Below are 18538 nucleotides of genomic sequence, written 5' to 3'. Positions count from 1 at the left end.
TAAGTAGGATAACATAACTATTAGCGCTATCAGTATTCTATTACCAGTATTACTATTATCTCTCCTATTATTTATTAGATTACTCGTTCAAACAAGGTCGCACAAAGCTTTATAGAGGAACGTTAGAATATTAATAATGTATACTACCTTGGTGTCGATGGAATCAGTAACATTATTATTTCACATTATTAATAGTATAACGTTGTCATTTTTGTAACTTAGGAAAGGGAACATCTTCATGTTACTAACGAAACTCCATTCTCCTCGCTTTCCATTCTATTTCTCGTGCACAACAATGTCTATCATATTCGCGACGTTTGTCAAGTAGTATTAAAACGACGTATTAATAATTTCTAGAATTTCGTAATCGATTCACTTTTCCACCGTTTGCCGTCTCTTCTACTCGATGTATCTTAATGCTTAACCCTTTGCTATTCGCGTTTTACTCATGGCTTGTTTCGATTACTCTCTCTGATGTAACAGTCGTACGCTTTCGTTAAATAAATTTACTCTCAGATATATCAAAATTCTACTTGGATACAAGGCATAGTTTTGTTGGTTCTACTGAAATTTTTCAATTTTGGCGTTGGGGCACGCATTTATCACTATTTGAGACTCGCTATATTGCAACTATACAGTAGTATAAGACTCTTGAGGTTTTCATAATCTCAGTTTGTGTGAGTGATCAAGACTTCTGATTGTAGGTTGTATCGAAGAGGAATAGATTTGATACCAGTATTAAAGTAAATGTATTAAAGTGTTACTATTGATATTGGTATTAGTATATTCCCTGATGAAGCCAACTGCAATGCTGGCAAAACGTTAGTAATGTATTTCTATTGGATAAGGTCTTAATTACTAACATATAGATAGTATATTTTCCAGAGTACAATTTACAGAGAAGCTTCTATAGTGGCGCTTGGTGTTTAAAGGGTTAAGGAGAAAATTGTCCATTTAAAGTACATTCGTTAAGAGTCTTCAAGTTATTCCATACCTGTAATTTAATGAAACTAAATGTTCTTCAACAACCCAGTCTACGAGTCTATAACTTCGTTTTTTTTCTACTTCAAAGTAGATACCATTAACTTTTTATCTGAGATGGATAAGCCTTAATCTTCGACAGATAGTTTATTGAGTAAAACATCTTTTTTCTGTGAAAATATAGATTATATAACTTCGATTAAAAACATTTTCTATAATATTTCTTAGAGTATCTTCTAGAGGTATTTAAAATGCAGAATTAAAAGGAAACGCGTCCTGCGGTTATGCGAGTAAATTTACGATAACATTAATTATTATATTATGATTAGATTGCGGACGTTTAGGCGTTCATGCGAAATTTAAATATGCAAACACAGGTAGAAAATGCATACATAATAATATGGAAAAATATTTAAAATATTCAGAGTAAAGTAGATATTACAAACGTATTGCAAAATATCTGTATTCTTAGGTAGTATTTATTTAGGTTTCATTCTTCTATAGTTGTAAGAACGTGAATTCGCATAAGTATTCGCAGTCTAGTTATAATTGAATCTTAAGTGGTTCGTCGAGTAGCAAAGGGTTAACATTATGGAGGAAAGTTTGATTAACATTTTACCGTTAGTTTTATAGCTACTACTATTGCTACTGTTACTACTATTACCATTATCGCTATTATTAACAATAACTATTGCCACGGTTGTTATGTAACAATACTACTTACCACATACATCCGCCTATAATAACGTGGGTATGAATTAATGCCTCACAATCTTTTCTTCAACTATAAGAAGCTAAGAACAATTTGGCCTACATCGCGTTTCCACTTAATTGAAATGTAAAATAGCAATCTATAATTGTATTTCAATGTACGATTCAAATTGCAAAAGTTATTAATGATAAAAGCTGTGATTCGTAATAATTCGTGTATAGTGTTTCACTAACTTCATTGCGACCATCTTTAGGCAGAATATTGATTATTGTAAACCATCGAAAAATGAACATTGTGTTTCCCGAGGAAGAACTTTGCTGAAGCATTGAAACTGTTTATAGAAAATGTATGTTTAGGATGGACGATGTATACGTATCGTAGTTTACGAATGAAGCTATTTATACGGAGAACAGGTATTTATAAAATACAATTAGAAGGAGAATTTTCTAATTTGTTTTATAGAACATCAAGGTAGAGAACAAATTGGTGGGGAGATAATGGGAAATAAATGGTTGATTATTTTTAAATAATTTTGTGCTAGGAGAAACACTAGACTTGGGAGAATAGTGTAATGCAAGGATTACAGTTACATAATTTTATATAAATTATAATTTAATGTACAATTGTTCATTACATAGATATAAACAATAACGTTTATACCTGTGCATTAGAAGTCGTAACACAAATTTGTTTGAAATGTGATTGATTCAAGATTATTGTCTCCTTAATTCAATTTTTTAGGTAAGTTTGATTGCAATTGATATCTCTGAACCAAAAAATGGTTGAAAAATGAAATATATGTAAATTACGACGACTTTTAAAACGTAAACAGCTACCTGCCATTTATTTCCTAGGAATTTAATCATACATCTAAGTATAATCAAGGGACGTTCTTGGAAATGAAGTTAGTGAATCCGCATATACATAAATATTTAATTTTATCTAATTATTGAGTAAAGAATTATCGTTGTAAAGGACACAGTATTAAATAGTGTTGCTTATTGGCTAAAAAAAAGCTGGGATCCTTTATTAGGCGAAGAAGTGTGTGAAAAAAACAAAGTGGCTTTCAATTTCGAGAATCCTAACAAGCCCAGGAATACGAACAGAATGCGCTATGTCTAGTACCATGAATTGTCATCCACTAACATTACCGTCATCGATATCATCGTCAGCATCACTGTTACCGCTGCTAATACTACTCCGTTTCTTTTGTAACTAATCCTTTCCTTCCTGTCGAGTGATACGCATCGGTTAATACGCAGAAAATGTGAGATAAATGAAATTTATCGTTGTTTCAAATTCCGAGCGAGAGAGATTGAGAGAGAGTGAGAGAAAGGGAGGGAAAGAGGGTGAGGTAGAGGTAGTGAAAGTGTGTTTAAGAGGGAGGAGGATTAACAGCATGGAATTTCTTTGAAGATATTCGTCTTGTTTCTACGTTACACCATCGTGTGAAGGGAAACTGCTAATATTGCTACCACGAGCGTCGCAACGAAACGTCGCGGGATTCAGAAAAGAGAGCAATCACAAAAGAGAAAAAAAAAGAAATTCGAAATGTGAAAGTGTGTTCGATGTGTACGTCATTTTCATTACGTTCACGTCACGCATCTCTACGCGGGTTCGACGTTAGCTTAGTCGTATTTGTTTTTCTACACCCCCCCCCCCCCCCCCCCCAATTTTTACTTCATTACCATTTCTTGTACTTAATGAGAGATCACCCATTCTCTTCACCCACAGAGATCACGGAAGCGACTCATTGGCAAACGATACGCTTCTTGCATCCTTACCACATTTTCGTTTTATATATCATTGAAGTAGATATTAAATTCGATCGTGAAATATTTCTGCGTAAGAGACATTGTGATGTTAGAGTGATCAGTATGAACATAACAACGAGAATTAACTCCTTTAGATTAATGATTAAGTTAAGATTACGAGTTGGATTAATATGTGCTTTTCATTTATGCTGATTAATTGGTAGCTTTCTGAGTATACACGATGAGCTAAGTAAAGTGTTAGGCTTCTTTGAAACCATTGCAACTATCAACTTGAACTGCTTTTTATATTAAATGAGACAAAAGCTAATTGTTTTGAATGCAATGCGTCTTTCATAAGACGTTACAGAAGGCGTTAAATATCTTAGAAAGAGTTTATTTCTTTTTACTATTGTACAGAATGTATTTTAAATATTCAGTTTCTTTGCATTAAAAGTACATGCAATGTTTTATCTTGACAAAATGAGAGAACATTTTTTACAAAAAAACTTGTTAAGTCATAAGCAATTAGCCTCGTTGTCCCGTTTAATTTACAGCAATTAGAGTCGATATCTGCAGTAGCATCGAAGGATACGTCTTATACAACTTTATGTGGCTCACTTTGTAAAAGTATTTGTTTTGGCTGACGATAGTTATTTTTGTTTTTAAAAAGCCTATAGGATCGCCTCACTGGAATTCATCATATTTTAATTTGAAGCAAATACAAAAATCATACCTCATCAAATTATTTTTGCAAAGTATTCATGAGACAATAGAGCGATCAAGTGTTTTTTTTTTTTTGGTGTTACTTTTTTTTTGCATGTATGGTATTGGTAAATGGACAGAAGCTTTCGGAAAATTCGATGTTCTTTCTTTTATTTTATTTAACAGTGTTACAATCGTATATCAACTACTCAAAATTGTGATGTTTGTAATGCATGTTTATTTAAGCTCTTCTCGAAGAATTTCGAAAAGAAGAACCATAAAGATATCAACTACTATGTTACAGATTATGTTTTTTTTTTGGAGGTATTGTTTCGATGTGCGATTAAAATGTTTTTATGTCTTAAGGGAAGGAAGTAAGAGGGAAGAAATCGGAGGGAGAATCGTGGAAACCATCGATACACTGCTGTTTCTCAATGCTACAATGTTTCATTATAAAAGAGTGACATGATATCTCCAAAATTGACTTAAATATTTAATATCCAAAACTGTGTAGCATTTATTGGAAGATGAGCTTAAATTCAGTAAGAAATTACAAGAATCATTAGTTTCTGCTGTATAAAAGAGAAACGGAATTAACAGAGGGCGGCATTTCGGTAGCTTTCAAGTTTAAATGGTTCATCTTCTAACTAATCCCAGACTCTCACTTAAAATGTCATTTAAAAGCCGGATACGCTTGGAAAAATATTTCAGTGAGGTCCTGTACAGTTTCAAAGTTGCCGTTAATAACGAGAATAACCAATTACGTTTCACATTTCTCACGATTATTTACTAATTCATTACGATGCAGCCTTAGATTTTCCTGAAGGCCCAGGAAAGTCCGTTTCACTTGCGAATAAAGCTTGGACAGCATTGCTTTAGTCATCGGTGTGAAATGTGTGCGTGTGTCCTACGTTAACAACATTTTCTTTGCAATCATTCGCTGGGGAATTGTACACGAAGATCATTTCAAGTTAGAATGTTACTTGCAAGGAAAGGAGAGGAAAGAGATACCTTGCTAACGAAGAAAGTATTCTATAAATATGAAGTGCCGCTGTGTACGTCTGCGTATGCGCGCGTGTGTGCACGTGAAACGCGTAGATGTTTAATTAGCTTGCACACGTTTTTTTTTATGGTAGCTGTGCTGCGAATCATGATTGAGACTTGTCGTCTTGCATGATGCTTATATTTTATTTGACACGTGTAATGTATGTTTTTTACTGCTATAATCGCAGCATGTGCCAAGCATGCTTCATTATTTTTTTTTCTTATACATGTTCCTTTTTTGGCATGGTGTGACACTGTGTTTTTATTACTGTTACTCGTAATATTAATTGTACGATGCAGGAAATTGACGATGTTTGTGCTTCTGCTAGATTGTATGATTCTTTGAAGTAGAATCAATCTACTATATTACGCTACGATACAATACAAGTGTTCTTAATCTTTAATTGCGCTTACTCATCGCATTCAATAATTGATATATCGTTCGTGTAATCGGTTTTCAAACATTTGCTACTATATATAAGTGTTGATAAGTCTTTTCTTGTTGCTTTTAAGGAACTTACATTTGTATTACTGTTTATCGGATGAAAATTAATATAATACGTATGAACTATCGTATATTTATTATATCACCATTCAAAGAAATCTCTGATTATTGCTGCGTGTTAAGTTTAAATGAATGTATTCTATTGCGATCGAATTGTATATGACCGTTGTCCTCCTTCGAGTTTCTGATTTACACTTAACCGTATCAAAAATCAGCTGTATCGTTTCTTTATACTCTGCATCAGGACAAATATGTATATGGTGGTAGAAAAGTGTGTAATATCTTAAGTAAAGTGTATTGTGTTAGAAATACTTATGTTAGCCTAAAGTAATTCAAGTGCAAGAGCAATTATTGCAATCTCTTGGATACCCATAGGAAAGAAATGTACGATGTTGTGAATTCGTGTTTAAAAAAATTTGTACTCCATCCCGTTGCACGCTTTTACTAGTGTTACGAATACAGAAAAGGATCTTGAAATTGCTTACTCTCTGCATTCATCGTTACTTTTAGAGACGATGCATTGTTAAACGTTTTTTTGCGAGAGAGAATAGACGAGCGAAAACGGACGTTATTATTTTATTCTTGTCGATTGGTGTTCACTCTGCATGGTTTCCGGTTCGTTTCGCACAACGTTTTGTTACTCAAGCGCGAACAGTTCTCTCTCTTTAAACCATGCGTGTATCTGAGAAACAAGAACCAATTTATTTACCTTTCGGTTTAGACTTTTCTACGATGTTACATAGATTTTGTTAAATCGGTCGAGTTATTTTTTATCTATTTAGCACTTACACCCTCTGTTGCATCCTCGAGCACTTGTTCACTTTCTTATTGTGTTTTTTCTTTTTTTTTTTTTTACGTTTTTGGCTTGTATTCTCAATGCTATTGTTCGGCCTTTGTACTCATCGTCCACGATTTCATTGTACACCCTTCCTTTTCGTTCTGTGCTCCCGTTCGCCTCTTTCAGTTCTTCAAATCAATATTGAACGTGTTATTTATTTGAAATGCGATCTGCTTTGTTGTATTAGAACCTGAATTTTAAACGTTTCGCTTGAGCGAATACACTTGTACTTGCTTTTATTTATAATTGTGCAACGGTAAGACAAAGATGTAACAAATTGCAATTTACTGTAAACGTGATCAACCCAGTGTACAAACGAAGAAACGAAACAAGGTGGTTCCGTCAACTATTCGTTGAGATATGAAATATTTTGTTATAAATATCTTTTGTTTAAAGCATTGTCGTGTACTTTCTCGCTTTTTCATTGAAACCACTGTTATTATTTAATTTTCATACATCTGAAGAACAACTCCAGACTTAACTTAATTTGATAAGAAAGAAATTTAGGTTTTAATACTTCCGCAGATTTCGTTTTCGAACATTCCTGTTGATTTGCAAATTTTTCTATATGCATTATTAAAATGTAAATCGGATACATTTGTAGAACCGAGAAGGTGGTGATCGTTCGAGAGGCGGCGGTAGCGGTGGTGACTTCCAAAGGTCAGACTCATCGCCTGGATCACGACCCAGTTCCGTCCTACCGGATCTTCTCACCTCGTCGCCGGGTCAACGACAGGATAAGACAACCAGCGAAGAGGTTAGATACATATTCTCATCTCTTTCCGCCTTTCATCGTCTCTGTATATATATATATGTATGTATACGCGAATGTGCAAATTTCCGCGCGTTTACTAGAGCACAGCCAGGTTTCCACGTAAAGAATAATCACACTGGTCAACGTATAACAATAACTCGTGTCTTTTTGTTATTTTCTGGTCTTTCTATGCATTTTTGTACGTTAATCAAAAATGCCAGTCGCAGCACAGCGAGTATAAGTCGAGGCACGTTAAAATGGAAAAGTCAAATTCATGATTTTGATTAAACCTTGATTAGAATGTAATGTAAATCGTAATAATTAAATGAAAGATAGTTTTACACCATTGAACAGTGTTGTTAGCGTTAGAAGTATGCCGATTTAATGGCTTCCATTGAATCTGCATGTTTCCATTTGGAAACTAAAATTGGTTCAAGTTGTAGAATGGCAAAGAAATGAATGCGGAAACCTGGCTCAATTCATAAGTTCGTGCACACTGGTCTTGTGCATTGTCTGCAAGAGCCGCGTTAGAGTAAGTTTATTTAACATCACTCGCACAGATTAAATAAATTTATTCGAGGCGAGCGTCTGGAGGACAGGGTGCAAGTAAACGCGCGAACTTGTGATTCAGCCAAGTAGACTCGTTTAACACGTTTGATGCTACGTGGGGATCATCGATTGTCTATTATCGCTGATTTTGTGTTGCTCATATAGCATATGTGCCTCTCGTGTTCTGATCGATTCATTGTGCTGCCCGTTTCAAAAGTTACCGAGTACTGTCGCCGCGAGAGAAAAAGTGTAACGACGGATTTTTCCTGAAATATCAAGAGTATGTGTATAGTATTTTAGACTCAGGAAAGACGGATGTAAACGCTTCAGATGTGAGGTGTTCGTTGTATCTCGAGGCCTAAGTCCTCTTTTTTTTTTTTTACGACGATTTCGTATAGCTCCATCCTACGATCAACCGGTCACGTTATTTTCTTTTTCCATCGCTTCGCTTCAACGCACTTCTTTTCCCTTTTATGACAAACGTTAAATCGATCAGTTGGAGTTATTGTTGCTTTCATTTCATTTTATTTTGTTATGTATACATACATCGTATTAAATGAAAGGGTTTCGAGATATGATTCGTTCGCTTAAACGCGTGTAACATTGCGTTTAGGTTTATCTATAGGAATTATAGTTTAGAATAGCATTCTCAGCTCAGTTTTATAATGATATCGTATCATATCCTCATATTCAGATATATGTTCAAATTCAGGGAAGAAGTTACAAGAATAATTTTCTTTTTTTTAAACAGAGAACTGAAATATGTACATAGTTTATCGCATAATTTATTTGCTTCAATCATATTTTGAACGTTACTTTTAATAAAAAGTTTGCTAAATTTTCTTTTGAACCATTAGATTCGTTCTTATATAAATTTGCATGTATAAATTATAGGCGAAAACGCAGAACAGGAATGTCTTGTAATTTTTACATTTAGAATTCTCATCTAAATTATTGTCATTCAGATTTTCTTGCATTTTGTGCGAGACGAAGTTCTCGGGTATACATATAGCTTAGAATTTATGTTGTAAATACTATAAAACTTTTCTCCTAATTAGCATCTTATCGTTTTCACTTATTCTCGTCGGTTTTTCATACGTGAAACGTCTTTGACTTTCTTTGGAAGAAACGAATCGACCTTTCATATACGCAGTGTTTCAAATAGATCACTTTTCTTTCACGGTATTTTGCATTTTGCTCAGAATGGAGTGTGATGTAGTTCTTGTGAAGATAGAGAGGGAGTGGGAGTGTTTTTTATTTATTCATTCGAGTTTATTTTATTTTTCCCAAATTTTTGCCAGGTAGGGGAATAATTTTTGCAATGTTTCACTGAATTCTTGTCTTACAAATTATTATTTGGGTAGGTAAAGTAATAGGATTCAAGTTAATCATTTCATTTTGGAAATTTTCATTCCAGTTCATTTTCAACGAGTAGTAGGAACAAAAATTTCAAGATAATTAATGTATTTTTCTGACGATTAATTACCGAAAAAATTATACACGGATTAATGTTTCAATATTAATATTACAAGTCAAAGGTGTCTGTAAATTCTTAATTTTTATTTTCCTTTAAATCGCAGAAAATCCTCTTTGTCTTTTAAAGATACAGAAATATCAAAATTACTGCATTTTATACGGTATTCTCGATATAATGAATAATTCTGGTGGCAAAACTTACTATTTCGTTTCATTTTATATTTTTCGTTGTTGAGGATACAGCGTTCCAACGAGAATTCTTCTTTGCATCTTCACGTCACGTAGTGGAATTCTGCTTTTAGAACAGAATGTAGGAAGTATGTTTGATTGTTTTGTTCAGTAGTAGTGCTGTATCTTCATTTGTACTTTCTTGAATTTTTGTATGTTTCGACGTAGTGATTGGATCTTTAACACTCCATACCTATTATCATATTTTATTCAAGTCGCACGATTACGTGTGAATAATTGAAAAAATTGTACAGCGCAAAGAAACTGCATTCTATCAAACTATGTATCTATTGATCTGCAACGAGAAGAGAAGTTATAAATTAATAGTAAATTTTATACGTTTGTTAGAAGAACGACAAGTGAATTTTTTAAAATTGATGTAATAGGCGCAGTAGGAAGTTTGTGTCCCAAAAACGACTAAAATTTTTTTAATTTAAATCAAATTTAGAGCACCCTAGCATTTATATGAAATCTTTGTAGTTGAGAAGCATATCTTTCGTTAATATTGCTTTAAAGTTTGATGATTGTTGGATTACAGTGTTTATTATTTTACGAGTAGAATAAAGTAATCAATTAAACTGAATAATTTGCAACTGAAACAAAAAAATTACAGAAATGACTTTCTCAAAAATCGTTACAGGTTTGCAAACTTTATTGTTTGCATTTCTTCGGTAATTTTTAAACCAACAAAGTGATATTATTGCATTTACATTTGCATTTCAATTTTAATAAAATCTCATACGTCGACCACAAAAGCGATCGATAATTATTATTAACTGACGCATTTCAATAAATGTTACATCAGTTTTGAAACAGAATATAATATCAGACACTGCTGATTTATTAATTCATATATGAAAATTAATATCGTTTCAAGCTTCGCAGCTCAGTCGGGTGATTTAAAAAATCATAAAATTGTGACGCAATATTAGCAAAGAATTACAATTCTCAATTAAAAAATTCAGTAAATCCATTTGAAGATCGTACGCATCTGTAAAAATAATTACAGTACGTATCATTAAATACCGTGCACCTTCAAGGTAAATACAATTCCCTTCGCAAAGAAGAGCCACGTAACACCCTCGGTTTATTCGAATCGTTACTTAATATATTTTTATTGTACGCGAAAGTCCGCGCCAACAGTCCCATTACGTATGTCAGCGTGACTAATTCAGGATTCTGTTGTGTGTTGTGGGACGCGTGGGAGCTCTAATCCGAAGAGCAGGGCCCTTTCTACTGACCATCCCAATCCCAATACTAATTACAATGTAAGTATTAAATCGATATCGATTTACAATTCAGTGTTGCTTCTGTCTCCTCTTAGAAGACACGTTTCTTCGCGTGCAAACGATAAACAAATACGCGACGAGATCCTCTACTCTACTTCTCTTAACTCTCACCCGTGCAACGTGCATGGAATGTCGATATTTTCTACACTTATTCCGTTGTAGCCTCGTTCTTGACTGTCCACGGGCCCTATCCCAGATACTCTGCAAGAACCGAACGAAACTTCTAATCCAATACGCGATTACAGTGCTTCTCTTTTTAGCCCCGTACCTACCTACCTACCATTCTCACTCTACTTCTCGCATGCCTGCTCGTTCTCTTTTTCTCTCTGTCCCTCGTCGGTTTGCTGCTTGTTTTTTTCTTCTTCACGTCGAGCTTCGTGTTACTTATTTCTTGTTTCGCAACTGACTCCCTTGCCACCCCGTAAAACAGTCTAGACCTTTGGAAACCAGGAGATGTACGTTTGACGGGACTGGATGAGAAAGCATAACTCCCTTCCCCACTTGGTTCTGTCAAGCTTTTCAAAAGTAGCGTTTTAAAAAGCTGTTCACCTCATTTGTACATTCATTTGCGACACACTCGACGTTCACGTATACACGTTTAATCGCTTTGAACTCGTTCTGAGAAGTTTGCGTGTCCTTTTCATTTTCGTGTGTTATGTCATACACTTTATTTTTTTTTTTTTTTTATTGCATGTTAACTCTACTGGACGAACGTCTCTCAAACTTTCTCTACTCTCTTTGTCGTACCAGTTATACAGTACTTTGTGTCTTGATTGCATCATTAATTGTAATAACATGTACAGTTTTCTTTTCCACGGTTCGATTCGCATATCGATCACGGCTCGTGCACGCAAGCTCGATCTTAAAGTATCTTTTGTTTCAGTACCGACAAGCGGTTAAAGCACCGACGCCATTTGCACTCCAACAGAAGCAGAGATCGTTTCTCACCTTCGGGTTCGGCGCCGGACCAGCCAGAAGAGAATCTCATGTGAATGTTAACGTAACACCGACCAGTCATGATCTAGCGTCCGACACGCCGGAGATACGCAAATATAAGAAACGTTTTAACAGCGAAATACTTTGCGCGGCACTTTGGGGTAAATACCTTGGACAGGAAGCAACCTTGGACTCGGCTCTCGATTCACGCGATTCATACGCAATCCTTTGTACCTCTTCTTTATACTGACAAATTGCATTCATCAGGTTTTCAATCACCTGTTCAGAAATTTACGTGGAATGAGCACTGTGCGCGAATCGAGGGACGAGTGTATTTAAAGAATTACTTTATATGTATTCTTCATCGTAATTACTCTTTGTATTAATCGACAATGAAACCAATGGCACTTTTCAGGAGTGAACCTTTTAATTGGCACGGAGAACGGTCTTGTATTATTGGACAGAAGCGGCCAGGGCAAAGTTTACCAATTAATAAATAGGAGACGATTTCAACAGATGGAAGTCCTCGAGGGGCAAAATATTTTGGTTACAATTAGCGGGAAAAAGAATCGAGTACGGGTGTATTACCTTTCCTGGCTTAAAAGTAAGATTCTAAGGACCGACGGACACAGTGACGTAAGTTGTGTTTTTGTTCACTGACACGCGTTACTTTGTTTAACTAGCTCAAGCGGTTTTTCTCATTGCAGCAAGTCGAACGACGCAATGGATGGATAAACGTTGGCGATCTTCAGGGAGCGGTACATTTTAAGATAGTTAAGTACGAGAGAATAAAGTTTCTTGTTATCGCGCTGAAAGATTCGATAGAAATATACGCCTGGGCACCGAAGCCTTACCACAAGTTCATGGCTTTCAAATCGTTCGGTGAACTGGCGCACAGACCGCTGCTTGTCGATCTTACCATAGAAGAAGGCACGAGGTTAAAAGTAATTTATGGCAGTGCCGATGGTTTCCACGCTGTTGATTTAGACTCCGCTACGGTTTATGATATTTATCTGCCGAAACATGTAAGCATATTTTGATAATATTATTTTTAATACGACAAGAATAATCAATGATTAATGAAATAGATTAAATTGAAAATGATTTCGGTTGTAGACTCAGGGCCCCATTTGTCCGCATTGCATCGTTGCATTGCCGAATAGTAACGGCATGCAATTATTATTATGTTACGATAACGAAGGTGTATACGTAAACACTTATGGTAGACTTTCCAAAACCATGGTTCTTCAATGGGGCGAGATGCCCACTAGCGTTGCATATATCGGTACAGGGCAAATCATGGGCTGGGGTAACAAGGCTATTGAGATTCGAAGCGTAGAAAGTGGACACCTCGATGGTGTTTTCATGCATAAGAAAGCTCAACGGCTCAAGTTCCTTTGCGAGCGTAATGATAAGGTATTTATGCATACAAGTTGGATTACTCGCACGGTATTTTACATGATCTCAACATGTTATTTTTTTATATCTCAGCTGTAATATTCTATGTCTTGATATAATTTTTGGTTGTTTTAGGTATTTTTCTCGTCAGCAAAAGGCGGAAGCGCATGCCAGATTTACTTCATGACATTAAATAAACCTGGCATGGCTAACTGGTGATCCCGAATGAGGCCAATTCTGGCCCTCAAATTATCTTTACGTATAAGGACACAAAATCCTCCTCGTGTATCGAGACATGTATCATCGCCATTCATGTTGATTCGTTCTTCACTGCCAGGATTTAACGCCATGGAAAGCAGACAGCGTTTGTATTGGACTCATCAACATTATCGAAACTATTTTCAGTCTTATTACAGTTATCATCATTATCATTACCGTCATCGGCATCGTCGTCGTCTTCGCTATCGCCGTCGCCGTCGCCGTCGTCGTCGATGTGACCATTGTTATCGTCATCATCAACGCCACCATCACCACTACTACCATCATCATCACCATCATCACCACCACCATCATCACCATCATCATCACCATCATCATCATCATAACTACTATCATTTTTATCCACAAGACCATTATAATCAATATCGACATGTTTGCTCGAGTAATTGCACACTAAGTAAAAAATACCAAATACGTAACGAAATGTTTCAAAAGTATCTTCAACTTTTTTCGCAATGTATACAAGAAAAGTTAGTACTCGTAAATCATCTGGTAAAAAGATTTCTGTGCTTTTTTAACTATCCATCTTACGTGATACAAGTAAGCATGTGAAGAGAAAACGAAAATGGCTCCTCCTTTACCGCAATACCTCTCTTGATAGAGGAGAACAAGTAAGAGTAAACTATATGCACAAAATTTGATTATATTTTGTGAGCGATTAATTCGTGATTACTTTTTTGTTGCGTTCGAATATCATTGACATTCTCAATTTCGGTCATATTTGAGAAAGGCTTGTCTGCTTAGACGGAACAAAAATATCAAAATAAGTTGGAAAGTAAACATGAATTTTTAACTTCCGATAATTTCCATGAAACGAACGGACACGTGCATGATAAGTCCTTAGCTATCCACGCATAAGAATTGTTGCACCGTATTCTTTTGGTTGATACGGGAATATTGTAGGATATTGACGCTTTCGTTTAGACGAACGAGAAGATTTTCCATAATAAGTTTGTAACAAGTGGCTGAACTTTTCTATGATAATAAAAGCAAAGTGAACTGTTTCGATAGCTCTAAGTGCAAATACGCGAGCAAAATGCAGTGTGAATGGATTTCTGCGGTTTACATTTTGAGAAAGCGAGAGCAAGATGGAGAGAAAGAGGGAGTGCAGAGAGGACGCGCGCGCAAGAGTGAGAATAAACGCAATTACGTGAATGTGAGGGAATGGGTGTAGTGTACGTTTTTAAAGTTATTTTCGATTATAAATGTATTTTTATTTCTTTTTATAAAAATATATAATTGACGTAACGTTAGTTTATTCGAGAAGATTGCTCCTATGGCACATGATTGAATACAATCGCATATATATATATATACACATTATCGCATCGGGTTTACGTTAAAAAAGCCTTTTACATGGAAGAACACGATTGTTTTTTAACAATAAAATATTAAAAAAATAGCGATGGACTAAAATGTTATAACTAAAAATTAGGAATAAGAAAGATAATTACTAATGTTATTAACTGTATAGTTTGTAGTAATCGGAGGATTCGCATATCCTATTTCTGCAATTTAAGGTAACGGCGAGGACGATGATAATACTGAATGATGTACTATGACGTTGGATAAATTGCATTTTTACAACTAATAGATTTATGTTTAGCAATTGATTACGGCGTGAAGTGATAAGGTGCAAAGAAAACATTTTTCTGTTTTATCATTATTATATTTTAAGACTTACTAACACATAACTTCTTACGTTTAACTTGCACCCTCCTCTTTGCGAGAAGTATTCGCGTGAGTATAGTCAATGTCTCGTTTACGTTTGACAAACAATACGAATGATTATGAAAACGCGTTCGACATTTATTTAGGAAGATCGGCATACAAGTTTGCGTGTGGATACGCCTAGAGAAAGAGTAGTCTCCCCTTCCCATCATATTCGTTCAATAGTATATGAATTAATCGATATCGTTCATTCGTAAATTCATAACTTCATGTATAAACGATCATTTAAATGCAGTAATCACGCTATGATCTTGTCGATCGAGTTTAATAATGAGTGTCATATATTGAAATTCTGACTCTTCTAATTCAAACGCATTAACACCTATACATATAGATATATATCGTAGATGCGTCTTACCGTTCGAAATAGAACGCTCACACGGAACTTTCCACTAGAAATTATTTTAGTTCGAATAGTTCAGTGTTAGTTTAGAGAGAGGGCGGTCATTTTTTTAAAAATATTTTAAACTTAAAATCGATCGTGTAAATTGAAATAAGAATTGTAATGTATTTTAACGTTACCTGTCCTTTTGTAATTGTACGTTTCACTTATACATACTGTGCACAGAAATGTGTTACACGTATAAGCAAACATTCTTTTTAAACATTGACCAATATTGCAATTACACCTTCGTGATTGTAAATCAGGTTTCCTTGTTTCTACTCAAAGCAAACATTCGGACGTCTTAGTTATTGTTCCTATATCGTAGCAAATGAATGGTAAAATCAGCGACAATTATGTATAATTGACAGGGAGCTCCGAATTCTGACAGAAAAACACGCTGTTGTACACTCACATTTATTTATTTGTATATAAATAAATATATGACGTGGTATAAGCTACACGGATAGAGTACGTCATATTTATTTGTTCGAATTTACTTCGGATATTTCGATGCGTTTGTACGATGTTCTCGATACATGATGCTTAACTTCTAAGAATTTCTTTTATTATTCGAACATCGGATGTTCCAGAGAACGCAATCGTAGCGATTAGATGCAAAGAGGAGGAAGTCTAGCTAGTGCAACGAAAGACTGTTGTTTCTTTTATTTTATTTTTTTCTTGTGAACGAGAGAAAGAGTTTCTATTGCGCTAGGATGGAAAGAAAGGAACCAGGGAGTGATAAATCGATTGCGCGCGCGTGTATGCGAGAGAAGAGAGAAATAGAATTTTTAGCGAATGCTACACGTGTGGACGGTCATTTATGAATAATAGGGATTCCAATATTATTATAACAATAATATTGCTAGCTTATATAAACGGATTCGCGGATTAATTTTGTGTAAGAAATTCTTTTATTCCTTCGTCACTTTTGGTTCCTTTGGTTGACTCTTATGTTCCATCCATTACTTTTACTTTTTATCATCTTGCACATTGTTTCCCAAAGATGGTAGTGATGATTTTTTTTTTTTATTAATATTGTAATAATTATTACTGCTATAGTTTACAACTGCATTATTGTTGCGATTATTCGTATCTATCCGTACGTCATTACGACCATCACCATGCGGTATATTATCATTACAATGATTAAGAATTACTACTATTATTACTATTAGTAAAGTCAAATATACGGACAATTTGTAATTGATAACGACAGCAGTTTTTTCGTACATCCTGTATACCGTCGTCTATCATAGAAATAACTCACTATTTTTCTAATTTTATAGTAAGCCGAGTGATAGAAGAACCACTCAGGCTGAGTCATCTGAAATATGTAAGGAACAATTACAAATGAAGTGGAAAAACGCTATACAAAGTATTTGAGAAACATAGAAAACAAATTAATATTCAGCACAGACGGGTTATTGCAGATTTTTGTTCGTTATTAAATTTTTTACTTTAGGAGTAGAGAAAATGCACATTTGCTTCTAAACGCAGAGAAAGACAGACTAAACCTTTATTCGAATACTACAATATTTCAAGCCTTATCAAGCAAGAAAAAGCTTCCCTTAGCAACTTTTTCTAAACACCATTACTTTGCACGAAAAATATCCAGAATTTACATCGCTTGTAGCAAGCGTTTTACATGCTCTTATTCTTTAATTATTCTATATTTTGTTGAGAGTTTGAGACTTTGAAAAACGTTTAATTAGAACGAATGCGTGGTCGCGATACTGCAGTGAGGAGAAACAAAACACGATGCAACCAGAGAAAATCACGTCTTCCTGAACACGATATTGCAGAAACGCTTTCTCCAGCATTTTTTTCGCGTTCCTTTTTCTTTTTACCGTCTGCTGTATACCAGACCAACGTTGCACGATTGCAGTATTCTCGCAGTATCATATTTTGTCACTTCTCGCTGCGGGGTATCATGATTGCAAAAACTAGACGACGCGATTTCGATCTTTCCAATTAGTTGTCATTCAAAGTTTCCGCGTATTTTTACAACGCTTCGATACGGCGAACGCTGGAACTATGAGAGCCGTCTTATTTGAAAGATATCGATTTCTCGAATCAATTTGAATTCGAACGTAGAACGTCAGAAAATCGATACTCGATTTCGATACAGAGTCACGAATCTTGTGGTCTCCTTTGAATACAACAATTTTGTTATTCATTATTGTAATAAATGCGCTTGAAATCGCGTTTTAATAATGGATAGAAACAATTATACTTTTATTTAATTGTATTCTTCTTTAAATGATTTGTATGCTGGAAAGGAAATAAGTTTTTTCTTTGAACAATTAATTCGATACTCTTTTGAAGAAATCGAATTGATGCAAGATTTGATTTCTAGGGAAGTTGATGCTAGATTGGCATCTCTACTTGCATTAATTGCCATGCTCTTCTTAATTCATTAAATTTTAGACCTTTGAAGCTTTCAACGCCATTGAATATAATTTAATGAAATTTATATTATAGATTAATAGACGAATGTATTCTTAGATGAATCACAAGGTTCAATTCCAGTTGAATAATTCACATACAGACTCTTCATCTTGTTTTCTACGAAATTACAAAGTTTAAATACGCGAAAATTGTAAATAGACTTGCCATTCTTTTTACAATTATTTAAAATGCAATATTATGAATTCGAATGATATTCTGTTTATTGTTATCATCACTTTTTAATTATTGTACAACCCATATTATTATTATTATTATTAATGCAAATGGGACGAAAAATGCATCAACATGTTTGCCATGTTATTAAGCGATCGTTAATGCAAGCGTGAGTTCGCTGCGTGTTTCTTAAACGCTAACAATAAGAATCAACAAACAGAGTGTTTCTCCAGATGCATAAAGCAGCGAGATAAACGGCGGTTTTGGCAGCGAAATACTATTGTTCCAACCCCTTAATGCGGCTTAACGAGTTGACGTACAAAGTCGCCGGATCGCATTATCGAGGCTTACCTTC

General features: G+C 34.8%; 2 protein-coding genes across 17 annotated transcripts in view; one reads left to right on the top strand and one right to left on the bottom strand.

The window, feature by feature from the left end:
• Msn (serine/threonine-protein kinase msn) overlaps positions 1-13528 on the top strand; it is a 33816-nt gene extending 20288 nt beyond the window's left edge. For 13 of the 15 annotated variants that reach the window (XM_076896593.1, XM_076896597.1, XM_076896594.1 and 10 more), the window contains 6 exons: positions 7141-7293; positions 11716-11929; positions 12184-12404; positions 12476-12793; positions 12885-13184; positions 13302-13528. In XM_076896593.1, coding sequence (XP_076752708.1) covers positions 7141-7293; positions 11716-11929; positions 12184-12404; positions 12476-12793; positions 12885-13184; positions 13302-13385 — 1290 coding nt within the window. In that variant the 3' untranslated portion in view covers positions 13386-13528. The remainder of the gene's footprint in view (positions 1-7140; positions 7294-11715; positions 11930-12183; positions 12405-12475; positions 12794-12884; positions 13185-13301) is intronic. The other 2 variants (XM_076896599.1, XM_076896608.1) reach the window with 1 other exon arrangement.
• Positions 1-18538, bottom strand: part of LOC143424571 (protein YIPF7-like) — a 197436-nt gene that overhangs the window by 33935 nt on the left and 144963 nt on the right. The gene's annotated exons all lie outside the window — the stretch shown is intronic.

The sequence above is a fragment of the Xylocopa sonorina genome, chromosome 6 (genome assembly GCF_050948175.1).
Source record: "Xylocopa sonorina isolate GNS202 chromosome 6, iyXylSono1_principal, whole genome shotgun sequence".
NCBI classification, from domain to species: Eukaryota; Metazoa; Arthropoda; class Insecta; order Hymenoptera; family Apidae; genus Xylocopa; species Xylocopa sonorina.
Note: the sequence above shows the minus strand (reverse complement) of the source record. Positions and strands in the feature narration are given on the sequence as shown.